Here is a 24,773-nt window from a genome sequence, read left to right as displayed (position 1 = left end):
TAAAAAGCCTTGGGGAACTTTACTTTTCCTCCCATCAGGTGGGTAAAAAAGGATGAGTGAGCTCTTTTGCTCTTTCACAAATATTTAGTGATAAGACCAGGTAAAATGGGAACAGTTATTCATTGTTTGCTACAAAATTTAGATTCATTGTGGTAAAGAGGGGAAAGGGACAGTCACATATATGTGCAAGTTCATATAGGCGCACTCCTGCTTTTGTAAATACATTATCAAATTATCAAAGTTTCTTCTTTGAGAATGTTTTATTATTAGGGACTACCACTAACTACTAAACTGCCTAGTCACTATTCACTTTACTCTCTGGTGGCTGCAATGAAGAAAAGCGAGCATGTTATTATTCTGAAGCTTGCCCTGTGCTTTATGAAAAATATTATTCTGCTGAAAACAAGACATTATAATGCTGTAGATGTTAATGAAAATTCCATATCTAACCTAAAGGCCTAGGTCAGTGACTCAGAGTTTTATAGTCCATGTAATTTTAAACAGTTTGGACCACTCTCTCATAAGTCATCAGTTCTTTTTCTTAAAATGTAGGGACAATGTAAAATTAACAAAATACAAGGTAAGTACTCAAATGTAATTAAATAAGTATAGAATTTCTTATAGGCTGTGTTTACATTTGTAATTCCATCAACAGTTGTTCAAATCAGAAATAAAATCAGAGAATAATTACCCATCTCAAAAGTAAATAACCAATACAATAAATGTGCATCATAAGGCACTTACAATGTAAGCATTGTCTGTTAATAGCCAACCCATGCTTCTGTAAAAGTAATCAACTTCAAATTTTCCCCAATGTGAAACTTCTGCCAAAGGGAGTCAAATCCGATAGATGGCTGAAGTTAGGAAGATGCTGCCTGCCACACACCTGGTGGAATGTTTTGTAAGCAATAGTGCATTAGTTAATAAAATGCTAATAACAGAAACAGTCCGTATCCTGGAGAAGAGAAATGTCTTCCAACTGAACAGTCATATGTCATAAGTCAATACAACAGTAACAACCACTCAAAACACAGTAAATCAAGTGCATCTTAAAGTGTCCATGAAACACTACATGTATTAAGGCTAATTTACACTATGAACCCTTACTCTAAAAATACTCTCATCAATTTAACACTGTCCATGAAGCTAGGATTTAAAAAAGGGTTAAATGTAACATTTTTAGAGCATCTGTAGCACCAGTTTGTGCCAGTATTGAATGTGACATCACTCGGTTGGTTGTTTGCTGCTAATATACTTAGTTTATCTTAACTAACTTGTGACAGAACAATCAACTCAGTGAAAAAGACAGAAACAAACCCCAAAAATTAACCCCCCAAAAAAGGGGGACAGTGTTGAACTTCAGCTTGTGGGTCCTGTGAACCACTAGCGCACAACTCGCTCAAACAGCTCTTGTCCACAGTCCTCATTTAAAATGTCTATAAACAAATATATACAATATAAACAAACCCAAATATTGTGGTTAACAGGTAGATTCTCCCCTTTCAATGCAGCTAGCCAACAATGAAGAACCACTTACTGCTAAAGAGACAGAATAAGCAGACAGTATATTCTTGGTTTTTAATTTAACAGTCATCGCTGCTGCCAGGAGCAGCAGAAAAGGTAACCTCTAAAGAGAGCTTCTTAGTTAGAGCTTCTTTGTTTCCACTGAGTCATCAGTTCTTGTACAAGTTAGTAGTATTAATTTTGACAGCTAATGTTAATTTAGTTTTAATGATAGTCTTTTGACTAAAGTGTCATTTGGTTTTAGTCATAATTTAACCATCTAAATTATTTTAGTATTTCTTAACTAAATATCATAAAGCTACAGTAGTAGCTACAGTAAAATATAACAGTTTAAAGTCTGTTGTGTCTTTACCAGTGAGAGTTGCTCCAAAAGGTTTAAAAAGTGTCATATTTTCTTTTTGGGTTTTTTTTTAAACACACCACATTCGAATTGTGTACATATGTTTACTCTTCTCTTCCTCCCAAACATTCAAATTCTGTCACGTTTTCATGACAAACAAGGAGCAAAGGAGCATAGCTTTCCTCTCTACAAGAAACAAATGCAATTTTTGCACCTTTACTTCAAGAATGCCAGTACGCATAGGCTATTTTTCAATATGCATGATGAGAGGAGCACAACATTTGCAAAAATATATAATTCACTTAAATTATGGCTAATAATCAATGTTTGGTTTATGTCAGTGTTTCATTTTTCCCTGAGCGAAATCTGTTTGCCTGAGCTTAAAGTTAAGATTCATAACTGAGTATTTTATTTAATTTTTATGTCTCCGTGGAGAACTGTCAGTATATTTGCAAATTTATTCTTTGGAAAAGACCAAATTACATCTTTTTAATATTTAGTCAACTTTATTGTTAATACCTACTGTTTAATGTAAGTTTTGAGAGTCTAGGAATAATAGTATAAGATATAAAGTAATTGTAACATTTGATCTGTTTGTTTTCTGTTCAATACATAGTGTGAGCTATGTATACAGGTCAAATGTGTTATTGAGAGAAATGAAGTTTATCCTTCAGTCCTGTAGGGACTCTTAATGCTTAACTGTATGAAGTTTGTTAGACACTATGAAGCAGATCATAGATGATATAAAAGAGCATATAATTCTATGGATGTTAGAAGGCAAATTATAATAATAAAATAATGGTTATGAATAAGACTAAGAATAGGTGGAGGTGTATAAGATTATAATTACATGTATGTTACACAAATATGTATGTTACTTGAAAATGAATATTGATTATTCAATATTTATTTCAGTATAGTGGCATAAAGTTCATTACCATCTTCTAAGATCACACCAATGTAAATAATGAGTCTTTACTGAACTCTTTCCCAATAATTTCACATGGATGGCTGTTTTATAGCCAAGCATTTTGCCAAAGTGATTAAAAACACTTTCCTAAATAAACTGTTTTTAAAGAAATCTAGTGATTAGGCGTATCAGAGGAATTTCTGTAAGTATTGATCACAATAAAATTAAGGGGGTGGCAGTAAAAACACACTGTGAGCTGAGCAGAGCTGTGACGTCATCAAGTACTCCCCGCTTCCAGTTGTAAAGTTTGTGTAGAGTCCTCGGAAGTCTGGACTTCCAAGTGAACTTACCAAGTACAAACTTGCCTACTTGGGTATTGACAACGGGCTGTTGTACTGTAATATTATCTTCCGTTCAACTAATGTCACAGGGAATTAAGTTGTTAACGAGGTCGTTAGCTAGCAAACACTACCACAAAGACTAGCAGCTTTGCTAGCATCCAGTTTAACGTGAACCCATAACCAGTTTAAGACGAACTCATAACCCATTTAGCACTTATTTAAGGAAAATTAAAGACTTCTTATTGACCCTGCAACCTGATGGATTAAGGTAGAAAACAAGGAAAAGCGAGAAATAAGTTCTGTTTTTCAAATAACCCCAAACCAAACTCCACTCAGAAATGCTTCAATTTAAATTTTGCTGATCTGGACAACAACGCAATGAAACAGAAGATACTATACATATATTTTTTATAAATATATACCTCGTACTGGGAATTTCGGATAATATTAGACACATAATGCTGCACGTTTATGGCTTAAACTTTGAGAAGTTGTGGACACGCGGAAGACAACGAGGATCTAAATAAACTTGCTTTTCTTTACGTAAATAATACTACTAATTTAGATGTCGGTCGAACTCCAGAATGCAGTCTGCTTGTTATTAAAACATCTGGGCATGTGCTGTGTATGATGTAAGGCAAGGCAAGTTTATTTGTATAGCACAATTCAACAACAAGGTGATTCGCAACACACGCTTTTTCATAAGTACAACGACGTCAAACGCCCATCGAACAAACTATCTGCAAACTAATTAAAGTTAATAAAAGAAAATCCGAAAACGAATCTGAAGTAGTCATTATAATGAAAGAGCATAATACACGCTGTCAATAAACGTGAAAAACCTACCACAGCAGTTTTCCCTCGCTTGCTTTCGAATTGACAGGCTGATTCTGCTACGCGCATGCGTAGGAAATAACCCAGGGCACTGCATAAACATGATCAAAGACATAATGCTTGAAAAAATAAGAAAAGTCAAAATCAAAGTCAGTCTTGAAAAAAAAGAAAATCAAAAATCAAATTGTGTTTAAACTTCAAATCAAATCAAATCACTTTTATTGTCACATCACATGTGCAGGCACACTGGCACAGCACATGCGAGTGAAATTCTTGTGTGCGAGCCCCACAAGCAACAGAGATGTGCAAACACAACAACACAAACGAGCAAAATACAAGAATGGCCAACCTGAAACTAATAAATATATGTACAATATATAATAGTGTATGCATTTCTGGATGTGTATACTAAATATTCTCCTACGTGTGTGTGTGTGTGTGTGTGTGTGTGTGTGTGTGTGTGTGTGTGTGTGTGTGTACACATTTTTACAAATTAAATAGTAAAAAAAATAAAAAAAAAATAAAAAAAAAAATAATAATAATAATAATAATAATAATAAAATATATAAAATATACAGAGTTGAATATGTGCAAAACAAGTGGCATTTATATACAGTATGGAGTGCATAATGTTGAAGTTCCAGTAGTGAAGCTGAGGTGTCTATGACGTGTTCAGCAGTCTGATGGCCTGGTGGAAGAAGCTGTCTCTCAGTCTGCTGGTACGGGACCGGATGCTGCAGAACCTCCTTCCTGATGGAAGCAGTCTGAACAGTTTATGGCTGGGGTGACTGGAGTCCTTGATGATCCTCCCCGCTTTCCTCAGGCAGCGCTTCCTGTAGATGTGTTGGAGGGAGGGAAGCTCACCTGCAATTATCCGTTCAGAGCACCGCACTACTCTCTGGAGAGCTTTGCAGTTGTAGGCGGTGCTGTTGCCATACCAGGTGGTGATGCATCCAGTGAGGATGCTCTCAATGGCACAGTGATAGAAGGTCCTGAGGATGCGGGGGCTCATGCCGAATCTTTTCAGTCTCCTGAGAAAGAAGAGGCGCTGCTGCGCCTTCTTCACTGTTTTGTTTGTGTGTACTGACCACGTAAGATCCTCAGCCAGATGTACTCCAAGGAACCGGAAGCTGCTCACTCTCTCCACAGCAGCGCCGTTGATGGTGATGGGGGTGTGTACTTCTCTGCACCTCCGGAAGTCCACTATCAACTCCTTTGTCTTTGCGACGTTGAGGGTGAGATGGTTGTCTTGACACCAGTGGGTCAGGGCGCTGACCTCCTCCCTGTAAGTCGTCTCATCACCGTTGGTGATAAGACCCACCACTGTAGTGTCGTCCGCAAACTTCACAATGATGTTGGAGCTATTAGTGGCTGTGCAGTCGTAGGTGTAGAGTGAGTACAGGAGAGGGCTCAGTACACACCCCTGTGGAGCACCAGTGTTCAGTGTGATGGGGGATGAGGTGATGCTGCCCAGTCTGACCACCTGGCGTCTGTCAGACAGGAAGCTAAGGATCCAGCTGCAGAGGGAGCTGCTCAGTTCTAGATCCTGCAGTTTCCTGTCCAGCTTCGAGGGAACGATGGTATTGAATGCTGAGCTGTAATCTACAAACAGCATTCTCACATACGTGTCTCTCTTCTCCAGGTGTGACAGGGCAGTGTGTAGTGTCAGGGCTATGGCATCATCAGTGGACCTGTTGTGGCGGTATGCAAACTGTAGAGGGTCCAGTGAGTCGGGTAGTGCAGAGCAGATGAAGTCCCTGACCAGCTTCTCGAAGCATTTGCTCACGATGGGGGTCAGGGCTACAGGTCGCCAGTCGTTCAATGAGGAGATGGTGGAGGATTTGGGTACAGGGACGATGGTGGCCATTTTGAAGCAGGCTGGGACTACAGACAGAGAGAGGGAAAGGTTGAAGATGTGTGTGAACACTCCAGCCACACTCTCTTACAATTAAAATACAAGCTGCTTTCAACACTCAAATTTAAAATTAACAATTCAAATGACACTTTATTCCAATTTAAACATATCACAATCAAATATTTTCACGTCATGTGAAATTTAAGGGATACAAATAAGAAAAGGCAGGAATAAGTGAAGTGGAAGTTATAAAAGTAAGTTGAGCATTTGATTTTCCATCATCACACTCAAGTCACCTTCTCCACACATCCATTCTGCAGTTTCCTTACTTCAACTGTTTTGTATTTTGGCTTGGTCCTGTAGTATGATGTAAGTTCGACATATCTAGGGTATCTTTCCGATACATCCCAAAGTTAACATCCAGGTTTCTCCTGCATGTGTACATGAAAGGAAATGCAAAGTGAGCTCTATGGGTTATTGGTGCAAGAAGTAGGATAGAAGTAAAGCTCAAAAGATGGAGAAGGAGGTATGAGAACTGCAATAAGATGTGGAATAGAAGATTTGTCTTCTGAAAAATCTGATACTGAAGCAAATGACTATATTTCTTTCTGATAAGGGAAACAGAAAAATATTAGATGGTACTGAAAAACCCTCCTACTACATGCACTAAAAGGTCAATAATGTGTGCTGTTTTTCAGGTTTCTGTGTTAGCCAAAAATGTTATTAAGCTAACCTAAATCTAAGTGAGTAGTTCTGCTCGCTAAATCTGAACGAACTGCAACTGAAATTTTTTTAAAAGCAACGGTATCTTTGAGCTTCTTTGTTTTTGCCAGAAAATGTCTCCCGGCTTTGCAGAAACTTTATTTTGCAAAGCTATGTGTTCACAGCAAAGTGTTTGGACAGTTTAAGTGTTGCTTGTGGAACAACATTAATTAAATAGTAAATAGACTGTTTCCTATGTAGTTTTCCTACGCAAAACTTGTTTCATTCACCCATTCAAACACATTCATACAAACACTATGCCTTATTTTCTCTCTCCACTGAGATGCTTTCTATCAAGAATACTTGGCATGCAGACTGGAGCAGCCAGGGATAGAACCACCAACATTCCAACTAGTAGATGACCTCCTGATGCGCTACAGGCACTCGATAAATAATGATGTTAGGTAAATTTAAATAACTGTGATATTGAAACACAAACAAAGCCTTGTGTATGCATCTCAGCTCAGCAGTCCACCACAGGGTAACGGTAAGTAAAGCTCTATAACAGTTTTATTACTGTCAGTTCAACACTAAGAGGCAGTTTCTGGAACAGTTTGGTCCACAGCACCTACATTTAGTGTGAATACGTTTTTCTGTGTCATGATCCCTGAGTCTCACTTCCCTGCTTCTCTGTGTTGGTGTTTGTGCACATTGTACTTCGTTTTGGGTCTCTCTGTCTCTCTGTCTCCCTGTCAGCAGCTCACCTGTCAGTAATCAGCTGTCCTGACTCACCCGCTGTTCATCGTCTATTCGGCTGGCTACTCAAGGCTTGAACAAAGATTTAATCATTGCCAGTTCCTTGCATCAGCCAGTTCTCTCTGTGATTCCCAAACCTGTGAGCCCTTAGAAGCCTGCGATTCCCTGATCACCTCTCTTAGATCTCAAACATCTTACAGACACAGAAACAAAACCCAACAACTAGAAAAGGATGACTAAATGAGCAAGAAATAAAAAAACGAAACCATGAAAAACCACTAAATCCCAGAATTCCAATAATCAAAACACATAGACTGGGCCTCCAGACCCAGCACCATGGCAGTAATGGTTTAAGCATGACACTTTAAAGGCCTGTGGCCCAGTAATGAGAACAGACTCATCATATTTGTAAATTAATATGATCAATCCTACCATTAATTCATGGTAGGACTTCTTTGAGCAGTCTTGTAGGAATGACGTCTAATAAACATGTTGAGATTTGGAGGAAGTAATTATTGAAGTTAACTCAGTAAATCAAATCAGTTAGAAAGGGTCTATGTAATAGCAGTACTCAAAGTAGCTGTACATAATGATATGTCTGTCAGATGGTTATAAATCATTTTTTCTCAAATAGTTAAAATTTTATTTGTAAAGAAATTCATGAACTCATTGCTGGTTAAGGTTCAAACCGATCTACTGGCAAATTGAAGGGGGGGTAATTTTTCCTGAGTGGTACACAAAAGTGAAGTTTTCACAAGAATGCATTATACATCAGTAATGCAGACCTTTTAAAATGTGAAGAACCCCCGGAAGCTCAAGAGACACTGAGAAGAGAAATAGAAAAAATTCCAGAAAACTCTCTGCCCTGAACACAACCATCACCGACTGTTAAATGCAACAGTCCTCTGATTTATAATATTTTTTCAAAGCTTTACACATCCAAGGTTTGATATTTGAAAATATGTCCATTTCCTCCTTTGGGATTGACAGGTCCTCACACTTATTCTGTGACAGTCTGTTATTTCATTCAAGTCATAGCAAACATTTTAGAATAAGGCTCAGTCAATACAAGAAAAACACAAGTATCTCCTCTGACCACACACCAAGTGGACTTAAAACCATTGATTAAGCCCTTATTTTAAGTCCCTCCATCAGGGTAATAAGGCTGACATTCTTGTGCTTTGTTAAAAAACTGACATTTGACTGAAGACAGTCAGTTTTATTGCGTAAAGATTGTGCATTGGCATGGATGATTGTGACAGGAGGGATCCTCCAATGGCCTTGCAACTGAAGTCTCTGTCTCACTCCGTGTCTGCCCCTCTTCCATTGATTTAGTTCTCCAACACCTAAGAAATCATACCAAAAAATGTTGGTGGCTACAGTCACCATGTGCTCCATGTTTGACGTTGTGGTCCCATAGGAACAAAAGGGACTCTATATCAGAGAAACAGAGGATATCTACCTCTCAAAAAGTGATAAATCAGTCAATTTTGTGTTTCCTTATGTTCATAAGGTTTCTGATATCACTCTCATCTTTATTATTGGTTTTCTGTGGTTTAATTATTTGTGGCACTAATCTTAGTTCCTTGGCTTATGAGTCCTCTTGGTGCTTTCTTTCTGTGCCCTTATTCTTGTCTGCCTTCCAGAGTCCATGGTAGTCTTTCTGTGTCAAGTTCATATGTTTGAGACCTTGTCTCTATTTGTTTTTTCATGTTTTATTTTGGTAATACGTTTCCTATATGTTTAGTGCCCAGTTTTACTTACAACAGTATTTAGTATTCCTTGCTCCTGTGAATTCTTCTTGGATTTGCGAGCAATCTTGGAGTAATTTTTAAACTAGAATATGCCCTTCAATAAATGTGTAGGACTGCTTTCTTACATTTATGCAATATCTCTAAATTAGAAACTGGAATGATGCTGGAAAAAGTAGCTCATGCATTTACTAGTCCTAGGCTTGACTGCTGTTCATTATTACCAGGTTGTAATTTAGGCTGACTGAGAGGCTTTCAGTTGATCCAGAATTCTGCAGTGGGAGTAATGACAGGGACAAGAAAGAGAGAGCATATTTCTCCCATATTCTTATGCCATTTCTTTATTGACTCCCTGTTAAATCCAGAACACCAGTTAGGACTATATCATCCTAATAGAGTACTTTGTTCTTGGACTACAGGCATACTCGTGGTTCATACAGTATATAACAATAGAATGGAAAGCAGATGCAGGAAAGGGATTGGACTCAAACCCGGGTCGCTGCATTTCAGCCATTTGGCAAGTCTTCACCTGCTTACTCAATAATATTGCTTAAATCAAGTTATTCCAGAATTCCTCTTGGCATCCAACTTGTGGGGTATATACTCCAAAATAATTCAACATCAATCCATCCAGTTTCAATCTGTCTAACTGTAACAATTCCAGCTCTTCATAAATCACAGACGCTCATAGAGCTTGGCTTTTCACGGTTTATTCTGCAGAAGACATAGAACACACTTAACATGTGTCTTCTGGTGGTACCCGCAATTGTAGCTCCCTCACATAACAATCTTTTCACTTCCAAAACACTCTTCATTAAAGATTACGCTTCCTATCTGCACCATGGCCTGAATCAACCTCTGATGCCCCTGGCTCTGCCTGGGTTTCCTGCCATTTCTCCCTGATTGTGTTTGTGTTGGTTCTTTCGCCTTTTGAATTAATCTTGTTGTTTTAACTTCTGATGCATTATCTTTTGTTACATTAAATCTTTTGTTTGCTCAACTTGTCAGTCTCTGTCTTGTTCTGCATTCCAGTCTACTTTAAAACACTCATAACATGCTTCTTATATAAGACTCTCTTTGCACAAATAGCATTCTCAAATGAAGGCACAACTTATATGGACCTAATATACTGCAGAGCTGTTTTGTACATAACTGTATCCTAAAATAAACTCCTCCATCAGCAGTGGCAGATATTCCATGTTGGGGTTAGCAAAAGGTTATCTGGACTGTCAATAAATTACACTTAAATACATTCAATGTTTTTTTTATTATGATGCTCAAGATGATGATGGCTATTGGCTTGGAGGATGTTAACTTAGGCCTCAGTAAACATGGTACATTGTACCATTGTTTATACATTGTAGTTTACTGTGTAGTCTCCAACTGGAGATTAAACCCTTATGAAGGGTCCTCATTAAAAACAAACAAAAAAATCAACTGGAAATATTAAAGTCTGCTGCAGGTGGTATTCTCAGCTTATGCAGACAACAGGATTAGAAGAACAGTAAAATGCTGCATTTGTCCACAGCCATGCTGGCAGTGTGTATGCTCACATCATTCTTAGTTCATTCTCCTTTAGGGTGAATAAAACACATTCAACCTAGTTTGATGAAGGTTTTATTCTGTCCTTAGGAAGTTAATAATAATAATAATAATAATAATAATAATAATAATAATAATAATAATAATAATAATAATAATACATTTTATTTATAAAGCGCCTTTCAAGACACCAAAGGACACTGTACAATAAGATAAAACACATAATAAAACAATGACACAATAGTTGAATAAGTATAGTAAGTTGAATAAAATGAAGACATCAGTAAGACAACTTCACAGTGACAGTGGATGGGGTAAACAAAGTTCAGCCTCCTTATAGCATGGTGAATAAAGCTGTTCAACAGTGTCATGGAGCAAGCACTGAGCCTCCGATATCTCCTCCCTGAGGGCAGTAGGCTCAGGGTGAGGTGGTTGCCAGCATTGCTGATGGCTCTGCTGATGAGGCTGGTTTCATAAATGTCTATTAAGGAGGGCAGAGGGACACCGATAATCTTGCAGACTGAGCCTTCTTGGCCAGTGATGTTGTGTCGTTGGACCAGGAGAAGTTCTGAAAAATGTGCACTGCCAGGAACTGTGCTGCCCAACCAAAAGTGAGTTCTTTCTCCCCACTGTCACTATTGCTTCCTCCATTGCTGGGGGTTGACTGTTCTCTTTATCACATTGTAGGGACTTTATCTTTTAATACAGGGCATGTTGTTACAAGCGCTGTTGTGTAATGGTCAGAGGTGGCAAATGTACAGGCATTCTGTATGCAAGTACAGACACTAGAGTTGAAAAAATACTCCAGTAAAAGCCCCTATTCAACCTTTTTACTCAAGTAAAAGTGAAAAAGTACAGGCTCTGAAATGTACTCAGAATAAGTAAGCAAAAAGTAAGTCTTTGATTTTCATTTCTTTGAGCTGTTTTTGTACAAAACTAAATGAACTATGCACTATATTAATGTAATAATATATAAATTTTAATTGAGTTTACATTTTTATTCTAATCGGTCTACTTAGCTTGAATCACCTAAGTAGAAAAAAGGCAGACAAAAAAGGAAAACAAAATAGCTCTTATTTCTGTTGCCTACATTGTAGAGAGTGAATTTGATTCTAAACAGAAAATTAGTACAGTTAGAGGTTAATATGGAAGTCAGCAGTTGGCAGAACCCTGAAACAGGTTGTAGTGGCTCAGCATGTGCAAAAGAATCAATTTCTATTATGGGCTCCGGCAGATTTTCTTTGTGTACATGCTGTGATCAGCTGATCTGGACTACTGCTGCCCTACTGCTCTTTGTGAATTTAACAAGATGTAAGCAGGTGTTTTATGAGTTGTCCTGTTCCATCCGCTACACTGTCAGTACACTGTTCACGCTGCCTTTATACCAAATAGTATGAAGTGGAATTCAGTGAATGAATCTAAGCATCATCAGGTTAAATCCAAATTCATCTCTACTATACTTAATGTGATCCAACTCTGACCATGAGCACCACAGTCTCTGTGCACCAGTCCAACACAGTGCTTTATTTTAAATTCTTAACATTAATGCACCTAACCAGTTTATCATGCACTAGACTGCAGAGTATTTTCATGCAAATTTTAAATAACATACTTTACCTTAGTTTGTTTTGCAGCATGTTTTACAATATGAAAAAGCATATTGTCACACGCACACACCCAATATCTGATTTAAAATATGAGGACTTAAATGTAAACTTTAAATTTCAAGGTTTTTTTTATATCGCACTGAACAGTCTGTCATGGTCTGGTTGGGCACCTGCAGGTCTCAGACAGCGGCTCCTCCTCCTTTAGGCGGAGTCCGGTTGCCCCTCCCTGGCTGACCACCTGTGAGCAATCGTGCCAGCGGTATATCAGACCTGCGCTCTCAACCACTCATCGCCTGAGTATCTCCTATTCCCATGTTAGTTCAGTGGAGCATCCTAAAACCTTGTCTTAACGCCGTGTGATGACTGACCTGTCTTTTCTTGTCCTCAGCGATAGCACCCGGAGTGGAGAGCTTGTTCCCCTCGCTCCCGTCCTCCTGGACCTGGGCCGCCAGCTGCTCACACAACGTGGCCTGCCGACCCACTGCTCACCTGCCTGCCTCCCCACGCCTCGACCGCTTCCGGGTTTTCCGCTCCACCTGTCCCCTCCATCTGAAACCAATGCCCCGGCCCCTACCTAGTCCTGTTTCTACCTCCCCGCTGTCCCCGCTGTTCAGCCGTCTCCTAGAGGTGTCTAGGTCGCCCTCATTTTCACAGACTAATCCTACGCGCCACTAGTGTGGTGGCGTCGCTTTGTGTTTCACATTTGTTTTCCTGTGGGCGGAAATAAATCATTTGTTTTCTGTCACCTCGCTTCCGGGTTGGTTTCTGCGCCTGTGTCCATCCCTGTTCCCTCGTGCCGTTGAGCCGTGACACAGTCTTTACCTTTGAAACTAACCTGTCTTCTTCCTCTCCTGTGCTGTCTTTCCTGCCTTTCTTCATCTCTGAGTGCAGTCTCATTCTCTCCCTGTGAAAAACAGCAGCTGCACCTTTAGGTGTGTGACAAACAGCACACACAGTTTGTGTTTGCTGGTGTTTGTTGAGCTGATAGAAATGTTGCATTTAGAATTATGCTACTTAGGAATTACCTGCTACTTAAAAAACATTATTCGCTTTATGCTTTCTCCGCTTTTGCAGCGCTAGCTAGATACTGAAGTATGGCAACTGCAACTTATGGAATTTCTGGTGTTGCATCCAAAAACTTTCAAAGTTTAGGTGTGGTAGAGAGTAAACTAGCAACAGTTTGCAGTATTATTACCTCCACTGAATAGTCAGTGTAGTGAAATTGTTCTGTCACACTCAGTAATGGTTTTCCGGCATTAATAGCCAGAGGTGTGGACTCGAGTCACATGACTTGGACTCGAGTCAGACTCGAGTCATTAATTTTATGACTTTAGACTTGACTTGAAAAAATGTTCTAAGACTTGTGACTTGACTTGGACTTTTACACCAATGACTTGGGACTTGAATTGGACTTGAACCGGTTTACTTGAAAAGACTTGATATTTTACCCCAAATATAAAATTTAACATGCATATTATATAGAGATTGAAAATGTGACGTCATTCACGGGTAGAACCGCAAAGGATTCTGGGAACTCGTGGCAAGCGGTACTAGCGCACGCAGGCTTTCAATTAAAATCAGTTATACAGCGATAAAAAGAAACACAAAAATGTCAAGAAGCCGTTGTATTATTAACTGCAATAGCCGGTCGCATGACAGCCACGGGAAGCCGACGGGTAAAGAGATCGGTTGTTATCGGATTACGTCGTTGAAGAGAAATTGTTCAAGCCATGTTTCCGAAGTAACAAAGACGCGACGGGTGGCCTGGATTGCAGCCATTCAAAGAGCAAATATAACGTCCCAGAACACTCCAGCTCACAGGTTAGTCTGCTCCAAACATTTACACGAAGGTCAGTCTGCTGTTGTAGTTAATGCGTCATTTTTCTTAACATAATTGGTGATATAGGTTACAAGCAAGTCTGGCGCTGAACAGAAATTGTCGCGCTATGCTCCTTTGTTTATTGTGCATAAATAGTGAATTGTCCTGACACAATATTGCGTTTCGCTTCTGTTATTATGGTACACTGACAAAAACATATACTTTTATTCACAGGATAAAACAGGTTTTTTGTATCACTAATTGCCCAGTACGATTACAGCATACAATATTATTGTCACTGCTACATTTCTGTGATGAACCAGAAATTATTTCCACTACTAATTAATTACCGTTGAGCTCAAAGGTCCTATTAATAAACGGTTAACGAATGTGTATTTATGACGACGATTTGTGAGACTGGTAAACTTATGATACGTACGATGGTCTTTACTTTCTACACGGTGCATTTCAAGGTCCTGCACCCATCCGTCGGTAAACTGTACCTGGGCTTGTTGCAGTGACCTGAAGTTACTAAACTTCATGAGTGTATGCGCTCACTCCAAGAGCCGTATGATTATAAATATGCATATAAATATGCTACGATGAGATAGCTGACTTCATCTAACTAGCAAATGTTGTCCAGGCTACGTTGGTGATACAGTTTTTTTTAATGTGTATGATATTTTTGTCATGCGATTTTAAAGCTGGTCCTACAACCGCATCCAAGAATAACATGCAGCGTATCTCAGAACTGTCGGTGAAAATTATTCTTGGAGCTAGGTTTAATTGAGCTGCATTTTAAAGAGGTGCAATTTCACAATTTGTGTATATTTTCTAAGTTCACTATTTTGTCATGTGTTGAGAAAAACACAGGTTTAAAAATCACATGGTCTAATATTTACATTTAGCATAACTGCAACATTGTTTTTTCATTTTTTTTTTTTAAAGACTCGAAAGGACTTGAAATTCAAAGTTTCAGACTTGTGACTTGACTCGGACTTTTACACCAGTGACTTGAGACTCGACTCTGACTTGCCTGACATTACTTGAGACTTGACTTGAGACTTGAGGATAAAGACTTGAGACTTACTTGAGACTTGCAAAACAATGACTTGGTCCCACCTCTGTTAATAGCAACCCATGCCTACGACTTGGAAAAGGGTATTTTTCTGACTTACTGTTGCTTGTGACAACCGTTTTAACAAAAGGCTTGATTTGAATATATCTAGACAACATGATGGAGTTCAGCTCTTCCATCTTAGCATGAAGTGAAGACAACATGTTAGATGACAGCAGGAGAGGACTGATGACTAATAACTGAACTAAAGGCTCCAGTGCAGCTCCAGGCTTCATCTGCACTGACAGATTCAGGACGGCAACTTCGCAGCATATCGTAATCTTCATTAGTAATACTCAGGAAAAAATAACAACAACAGGAACTGCATGTTTTATCTTTGGTATCGAAGGGTTCAGGTTGTGAATATTCACATTTCATAATCTGTTTTGTCAGGTATAAAAAGGTAAAGGTAATGCTATGAAAACATCATATTTGCCCTGATTATTATCAAACAGGTATCTTAGCAAAGAGATAATGTCTTCATATTTTAATATATTAAGTACTTTTATAGACAGTTTGGTGGATTTACAGAAGCCATATATAGTGACAGTTTGCAGCTTCGTATTGATAGTTGTCAGGGTGACAGTGTTAGTTGTCAACACGTTCTCATCCCAACGTGAAACATACCGACGAATGTGACAAACCGTCGGTATGTTCGGAGGCAAGAGTGGCAGTTGGAATGAATCTATACATGTAAATGTGTTTTACATTCTGATCCTGAATCACTTTGGAAAATTCTATGTGATAGGGTTAAGGTTATAAGTTTATGGTTAAAGTTACGGTTAAAGTCATGGTTATGGTCGCTTGCAAAGGGAGAAGAAGGCCCAGAAACAATAGTAAGAGATGTTATTCAGACTCACCTGAAACTATTAGAGGACACAATGAAAACCATCAGCTTCCGTTATAAACTTCACCATTAGCAACACTATCATAGATTCAGAAGGTTGATTTATAATACTTATACTAACATATAATATTTATATATTCAAAATATGAATTTATTTCTTGCCATGGATGAAATGTTGATAACCCCTCCTTTTTCATACCTTCTTCACTTCACTTTTTGATTGCTCTGGTACCACACTTATAATAGGAGGAAGTATCAGCTTAGCATTTAATCCATTGATAGGTCCAGTAAAGCACTGAGTCAGAGGTACTGGTAGTCTATAACCATTCTTAAACAGTACATGAAGCATTTTGGTTTTTACAATGCAACATTTTCAAGGATTGCAACTTCTTTTCATCAGTACACCTCTTACATTTTTGCTTATACTACTTTTTAGCAGCTTCATTATAACGGACATCCAAAATGCTCAGATTCATCCCATTACTATAATGTGATTATGCACCAGTGTCTCTCTTTGACAAATAAAAGGAAGTGGAGATTTAATACATCATTATTTAAAGAGCAAGATTTTCTTAACTATTTCAAAAACAAGTGAGTAACATACTTTGAAAACAGTGACCTGCCAAGAATGACATATGTGTTCTTTGGGAATGCAGAGTAAAACAGTATCTTATTGTCGAATTAAGAAAAAAACTCTTTAATATTAAAATTACAGCAAAAACATAATCAGAAGATGCCTATGCTGCCTCACCACGAGAACATATAATTAGGAACATAAGAAAACAAAAATGATAATTTAATGAAATAATTGATAAGATGGTGCAATTTCTAGTTGAAAGGCTGCCTTTGGAAAACTTTGAACATGGCAATAATTCCATGTCAACTTATTAATAGTAAATAAGGAATAGCTGTTTATTTAGATGGAGATAAAAGCATTTAACGGGTTAACTGGAAATTTATATAAGAAGTTCCACAGAAATTAGGTTTGGCTCATTCTTCATTGACTGGATAAAAATACTATACAGCTCTCCAAATGCATGTGTTATCACAAAGTCACTTGACCCAAACATCTCAAAATTCTTATAGAAAGACAAACCACCACAAAAAGGGTCGATTGTGGCTCAAGAGTTGGGAGTTTGCCTTGTAATCGGAAGGTTGCCGGTTTGAGCCCCGGCTCGGACAGTCTTGGTCGTTGTGTCCTTGGGCAAGACACTTCACCTACCGCTTACTGGTGTTGGCCAGAAGGGCCGATGGCGCGATATGGCAGCCTTGCTTCTGTCAGTCTTCCCCAGGGCAGCTGTGGCTACAACTGTAGCTGCCTCCACCAGTGTGTGAATTATGTGGATGAGTGGGTGTGTAAAGCGCTTTGGGGTACCTAGGGAGGACTACTAAAAGCGCTATACAAATACAGACCATTTACCAAAAAAGTTTAAAAACTCCAAAAATATTGGTGGTCTGGAATGCCAAATTTTGTATCACTACTTCTTAGCTAAAAGATTACTGTATGTTTTAAAATGGATCAAATCAAGTTTGTTAGACAGTCCTTGGCTAGGCCTAAACCAAGCACTCTAAGTCAAAATGTTTGATCTGCCTGCCGGGGATCTTTCTGACCATTAAGATTCATAACTGTTTTAAAAACCTTATAAACACTTCCCTCAAGGCATGGTGGGAATTTTTAAACATAAAAAAAATTTACAAGGTGTCACCTGTGATGGCTGCCTCTGTGTTTTTTTATGTGCTCTTTTTTTTATTTGTTTGCTAGTTAACTTTGGGCTTTGCCATACAACGAGAACGTCTTGGACCAGATATGGGCTCATGAACATCAGGGCCACTGGTGGTTCAAGGCTTTTTCACAGCACTGTTTACAAGACTAAACATGTTTTTAAAAATTCCTGAACTGAATGAGTTACCTCTATTTTATAGTTATCTTAAACTTAATATTAAGGTGTGCCGGCTTCCGTAAGTCTTGTTCAACTTGTCCCAAAGGTTTTTTTTTTTGGAGAGTATTCAGTTCAATTTTATTTTATTTATCCACCATCAAATCACAACAACAGTTGCCCGAGGAAGACCCTATAATAATACTACAGAGAAAACCCCAACAATAATACGACCCCCTATAAGCAAGCGACAGTGGAAAAGAAACACTCCCTTTTAACAGGCAGAAACTTGGGCTCAGGAAGGGGTGGCCATCTGCCATAACTGGTTGGGGGGATGGGAGGAAGACAAGACCAAGATTGAAGAAAAAATAGTCAGTGCATCATGGGAATCTCTAGCAGCCAACGCCTAAATATAGTTCAGCCTTTTTTTCCTTTTTCTTTTCCTCTCTTCTCCTCCATTTATTGGCATGAACATATCTAATTTTTAGTTCCACTGACTTTTCTGAAAAAGACAAAAAACAAAACAAAACATGGGACTATATTTAGTAACTCAAATCCTTGTTTATGCATATGAACACAACAAGGTACTGAATGTGTCTTTTATTTGAAGGTGTAACACAAGCAAGTTGGTGTCATCCCACCATCCTACCTGTGATCCGCTGGTAAATTTCTGAACAATTAACAAATTATTTGCTGAACCTGTTTAGGTGTTACTCATCACACTTATCTGTCTGCAGCATATGTTATTCTTGGCTTCTGCCTCTTTCTGAATTCATTACTCAAAAAGCATTCATCCCATGTCAACCAGTATACCTGTATGCCCAGATACACTTCACTGTTTCCTTTCTATCCCTGCTCTATTTACACGGCCCACACTGCTTGTCTGATGAGGAAGGCCTTCAGCCAAGAAAGACTTAAAGTCTGTGCTGCTAAACATTCCTTAACATAGAAATATCATTAAAAAAAGATGTTTAAAGGTAAAGCATCAGTATAAGTTGTAAACTCAAGTTTATTGCCTGCTCTAATGAGTGGACCCACCAGCTGCAACAGGAGTATTAAGGTAACAAAATATTTACCCCCCTGAAAAACAACTCATACTAAGCAGAAAGCAGGAACTTATTAACTAATCATTTTGGCAGAAACACAGAAAACACATCAAGAGGGAAAACTCGATAAAACTCAATAAAGCCCCGCTTTCCCCTCCTGAGTCACTTGATGGTTTGCCAGAATTGTTTCGAGGCAGTTCGAAAGTCTTTTATCATGGCCTCACCATTTTTGCTTCCGCCACTGCCCAAGCCACATTCTGCTTAAGTGTCTAGAACATATGGCAGCACATCTGATGATACAATTACACAACTGATTATCGACCTATGGCCTAGGGTGTTTTGGTGCCATGTGCACTTATGGACACAAACATGTTTTTCATTATGGACAAACTGTGGTCTGCACAGAAGTCCAATAACAGAACAACTCAGGCAGGCTGTGCCTCTCATTCACGCCCCTCCAACTGTTGTTGCCCATGTGACCATTGAAATCTCAGTACAACATCAGAGTCTCCAGGTGGAGCACCCTTAAGCACCCCATCCAGGGTCTACAGCAAGGATGGATACTCTGAACGGTCGTTCAGTGCAAAAGTGCAGACGACAGTCAGGACCTGCTCCCTGACCCGAAGGCGCGGGGAACAAACCCACTAATCCACTGGGAATAACTCCAACATACAGACATAAACCTAAGGGGATACCCAGCCCAACGCCTCTCACCAAAGGCAACTGCAGACTGGGACAGTCTCGCCCCTCTCCAAGAAACTGGCTCCAGTGCTTAAGCCGTGGACACTTGTGGGCTTTCCAAGTAGGAAGAAAAAAGGATGCAGTATAAACTGTTAAAAAAAAACTGTGCTCCACTATATTGAAATAAACAGGCTATTACTGAAATATAATCAACAGACTTAACATATAAATAACATACAAGTGCTATATAAACTATGATGATAAACTAGATCTAAAGGACACTTTCCTTCTTTTCCAGTCTTATTCATGTACCTTGTTGGTTCTCTTCTAAAATCCAGAGATCTGTAATGTTCATAATGTCTAACAAACCTTCTACATGTCTGTGAAGGTTCTCAGTCATCCAGGTCATCGTTTCTTAGCTGCAACTATTTGAGCCAGAAACTTTCAAATGATTCATAAATCTTGTTGATTCCACTTCGAACACAAAAGCAATAAATTTACTCACAAATAGCTATGTCTTCATTCTGAGACTGTCCACAGATGCAAGTGGTAAAACAGGAACAAACAAAAAAAATCTGTTTAAAATGTGACTAAACGTTGGTCTGTTTAGTATGTAGAATTACTTGAAAAACAATTTAGACTGATATGACAGGTTTGTGCTGTGAAGTGAGATGCCTGTTATTCTGTGACTGAAGGTTTGTGAGATGTTCTTATTAAGTGGAAACCACTAATAGTGGTATTTGTATGGAACGCCAGGACTGCCATAATGAATTAATTAAATACACCATTAAAAAAATAATTAAATGTGGCAATAATTAATTAAAACCGGAAATAAATATTTATGACACATGTCATTAATTAATTAATTATTGACATATTTAATTAATTAATGACACATTTAATTAATTATTTCTTTATTTCACATTTTAATTAATTATTGCACAGTTGACTCCTTCAGGTCTCACCATGAAATAATTTTATCTGTCAAACTCACCCATCAAACTCAGGGGGCGGGGCTAACGCTGATCGAGTCAAAACCATTGCTTTGGCCTGGTGGCCATTGTTTTTAGCACACAACAACCGGCATGTGGAAGCTAACAGAACTGAACTTTGAAAAACCCTGTTTGTGTGTCACCAAATACCGTTTTAATATTTTTTTAGCCGAGAATGTAGTGGTTTAATCTTCATGTGTCTGGTCGGTTTGTCAAGATACAGCCTCTTTGCAAAAGTGCTTCGATGATTTCGGAGATGTCTGCCCAGTCTCACGGCAAAGCGTGGATAGACCCGTTCGCCTCGCAAGCAATCGAGCTGTTATTACCACCGACAAAGCGCAGGCCCCGGTACACAGCTGTAATAACCCCCGTTGACACTGACTTCTTTTACTAAGATTATTTTTATCGAGGTTTTATTTCCTGATGTTCGTATGTGTCCTACGTGTTTCAGTCGCCAATTCTGAATTACAACTAACATTAAAAACATGTTTAAGGAGGAGAGAGAGCAAATAAATCTGTTTAACATCTGATCTTTGGGTTTTTGTTCAGTCATCAGTGTGACCTGCGTATAAACGCATAAAAGAGATAACGTTGGTGTTTCCGTCATGTAGTAACTGCTGGCTTTAACTGTACAAAGGTTGTTTGACACTATGAAACACATACAGACTTCATGATGTAATATTCCTAATCTTTTTATTGTGAATATTAATCCTGGGGGTAAACGGACCTGTACACCACGGAGCGAGGTCAGCATATCCACGATATCCTCAGCTCCATGAGTTAACACAGAGTTTCCCAGCTGACTAATCTAACGGTCTTCTACGAATATGTCACGGGTCATATCAATATGATTTTACAGAAAATCATCCTTATTACTGCCAACTATTCCAGAGACGTGAAAATCTACAGCATAAAGAACAAAACATCCAGAAGTCTGCACGATGTGTTTCATAGTTTGTAACAAGGCTTTGACAATTAAACATAACATGACCGAAAAAGAGAAAAAAAGAGAAAAAAATAAATCACAAATTATATGTTAACTTCATTTATTTTTATTTAAGTAAACTCTAAATATTCTAACAGACACCTGGTGCTTAGAATAAAGTTGAATAACTATTAAAAAACAGATGATATAATATTTCTGTCCAGGTTGCAGTCTTCATGATGAACATGCTGTTGCAAACTCTGCTCCTCTCTGTGGAAATGCGCCTCCTCTTCTCTTTCTTTAAAACATTTTAAAAGTCAGTTTACTCTCAAGATTCACTGTTAAATCCAAAACACACCAGATAAAGAAAAGCGAATAGTTCAGTCTAACACATGTGCCAGTGAACCATTAAAGGTCTGTAAAACTATGCAGTTCTGAAACGTAACTTTAACCTCAGCCAAACTGATTTGCTCAGTTGTAAATAAAACAGCGAAGTAAACGTGACCCGACAGACAGAACCTGAGTGAATGAAGTCCAGCGTTTAACCACTGAGAGCTAAAACTCAGCTGAGGTTTCAAAGCTGTGTGCCGGTGATTGGACATCAGCCGCTGATGAAGCTGTTCGCCTATAAAGTGCTCTGTAAGGAAACGAGCTCCAGCAGCTCTGCGCTCGGGAAAAATACTATATTTACTTATCTTGTGCAGAAAAATGTACATTTCAATTCCTTTAATTTTAAATATGTTTATATTGTCTATCCTGTAAAATAGTCAGATGTCTATTCATATTAATGTACAGAATTCACCTGCTTGCTGCTACTACTGCACATTCACCCAATGTATATATATATATATATATATATATATATATATATATATATATATATATATATATATATATATATATATATATATATATATATATATAATGTTCTTCCTCTACACCCCCCCAATTTTTTTGCACATGTCGAGGAGCGTGTCAGGCTACATTTCACTGTGTGTTATACTTGTATAACTATGCATGTGACAAATAAAGAACCTTGAACCTTGAACCTTGAGAAATGCGCTGACATTGCTTTATATCGAGCACCGGCTGCACAGTTAAACTGTGACTATCACCAGGTAACGTGGGCGTGTTTCTTGAATTAGCAGCAGGTGTTAAACAACTGACAGGTGAGGAGGAGGATGCATGCAGGTAAACTGAGGGTCTGTTGAGCTGATCGCTGGTTTCGTGAGAAAAATGTCAGTTCGTTCTTTATGTTGCAGAAGCACGGAGACACAAGACCAGGCGGAAAGAGACGATCGTTCTGTGAAAATGAGAATCTGCGAATGCAACATGTGGAAATCTCTGAAAACATCTGAGCACTTTTGCAAACATGTTCTATGTTGACAACCTGACCAGACATGTGAAGATTACGGCGCGACATTCGCGGCTAAAACACTGTTAAAAGTGTAGTTGGTGAAGGAAAAGGGGGTATTTTAAAACTACACCACCACCATTGTTGCCTGTGATTTGAAATGCATTCTGGGACACCTGGCTACACAAGCCAGTCTACACAAGCAATCGATTATCTAGGATCGACCTGTTTTGACTTATTTTGCACGGCAACCAATCAAATGTTAGAGAAGCTGCATGGGCAGTGTTAACCCCGCCCCCTGAGTTTGATGGGTGGGGCTGACAGATAAAATTAATTCAAGATGAGAGCCAGGCGCCAGGACTGCCAAAATGAAATAAATAAATATATCATTAAATAATTAATGAAATGTGTCATACCTATTTATTTAATTAATTAATTCCAATTTTAATTAATTATTGCCACATTTAATTAATTATTTAATGGTGTATTTAATTAATTCATTATGGCAGTCCTGGCATTTCATATATTTGCAGTTCAGTTCAATTTTATTTATATAGTGCCAAGTTAAAATAATTGTCACGGATCTGGGTCAGCATTTTCAGTTTCTTGTATTTTGGTATATTTCTGTATTATGGTTTATGTTCTGATTCTTTAGTTATCCTATTTTGAATATTATAATTCTATGTTTCAGATTTTCTGGTTAAGAGTTTAGTTCTTAGGTTTTGCTTTTGTGCCCTTGTGTTTAGTGTAGGTTTAGTTCAGTGTCAAGTCTGTGTCTTTGTGAATTGTTTCTTGTTTCTTGTTTCCTGTTTTACTTTGAAGGTCCAGGTCCTATGTCAGTGTATTCAGTTTTGCGTCCCCCCGTCTCGTCAGGCTCATCAGGTCCAGCTGTGTCCCCCACCTGTGTGTAATCTACCTGTGTTCTTCAGTGTGTATTTAAGTCGTGTCAACTCGTGTGCTGGTCGCTGGTCCGTCTGTGTCTCTACCGTGTGTTCTCCCTGCTGTCCACCTTCACGTGCCTCTGCCCACCCTCCTTCATGTTCATGTTCATGTTCATGTTCATGTTCATGTTCATGTTTGCTGTTTAGTAGTTTAGTTTCTTCCAGTTTAGATTATCTTTAGTTCCATTTTGTCACATTCACCTTGTGTTTTATTTTGCAACAAACCTCCTTATCATCCCAGCGAGTGTCTGCTCTTGTTTCCTCATTTATTCCTCAATACGGCTTACCCCATTAGCCGTAACAATAATAGTCTTCTCAAGGTGATTATTATTGAAAGGTAAAGACCAAACAATAATACTCAGAAACTTTGTCGACAGTGGGAAGGAAAAACTCCTTTCTGTCCTGATTTTCATTAAGAGAATATTATTGTAATGTAACACATAATATGATAATATTTAAATTCACCATTGTAGAAGTACTTTTGTGGGAATGGGAAGGACTGCAAATGAAAACTAAATGAAAATTTCTATCACAGTTGAAGGTCACTTGAAAGTATTTTTGCATCTTTTTATAACAAATGAAACAGCACATATATTATATTAATATCTTTGGTTCATTCATATTTTTCTTTTTCTTCTGTGTTTTCAATCAGTACTTGTGTACTGAATAAACATCTGTGGTATAGGAATACTGACTTTAACTTAGGGACTAAGGGAGTCATAGTAGAACACTTGGCAGCTTGAATGTAAGCCCAAGATTAAGATGCTAAGTGGGATGCAGATCTCAGCTGGAGGAAGACAACACATGCTCACATTTTCATACATATTGTGATCTCACAGATCTCATAGTTAAAAAAAAATAAATGTAATAGCATTCAGAGATTGTGACTAGTTGTCTTTTCCAACTTGAACGTTCATATTTATGTGTGCTCAAATATGGCAGTTTGCGGGACTGCTGGGTATCAATCTGGGGAGGGAGGAACAATGTTCTAACTTGTTCTAAACCACACCCC

At 38.4% G+C, this 24,773-nt stretch overlaps 1 protein-coding gene across 5 annotated transcripts in view; it reads right to left on the bottom strand.

Annotated features, from left to right (window-relative positions):
• Window positions 1-4,043, bottom strand: part of pot1 (protection of telomeres 1 homolog) — a 64,966-nt gene extending 60,923 nt beyond the window's left edge. For all 5 annotated transcript variants that reach the window (XM_026174765.1, XM_026174766.1, XM_026174767.1 and 2 more), the window contains exon 1: window positions 3,962-4,043. In XM_026174765.1, the coding sequence (XP_026030550.1) occupies window positions 3,962-4,018 (57 nt within the window). In that variant the 5' untranslated portion in view covers window positions 4,019-4,043. The remainder of the gene's footprint in view (window positions 1-3,961) is intronic.
• Window positions 4,044-24,773: the final 20,730 nt, after the last annotated feature.

Source organism: Astatotilapia calliptera, chromosome 7, assembly GCF_900246225.1.
Source record: "Astatotilapia calliptera chromosome 7, fAstCal1.2, whole genome shotgun sequence".
In the NCBI taxonomy this organism is placed as follows: domain Eukaryota; kingdom Metazoa; phylum Chordata; class Actinopteri; order Cichliformes; family Cichlidae; genus Astatotilapia; species Astatotilapia calliptera.
This window is presented reverse-complemented; position numbering and strand designations above follow the sequence as displayed.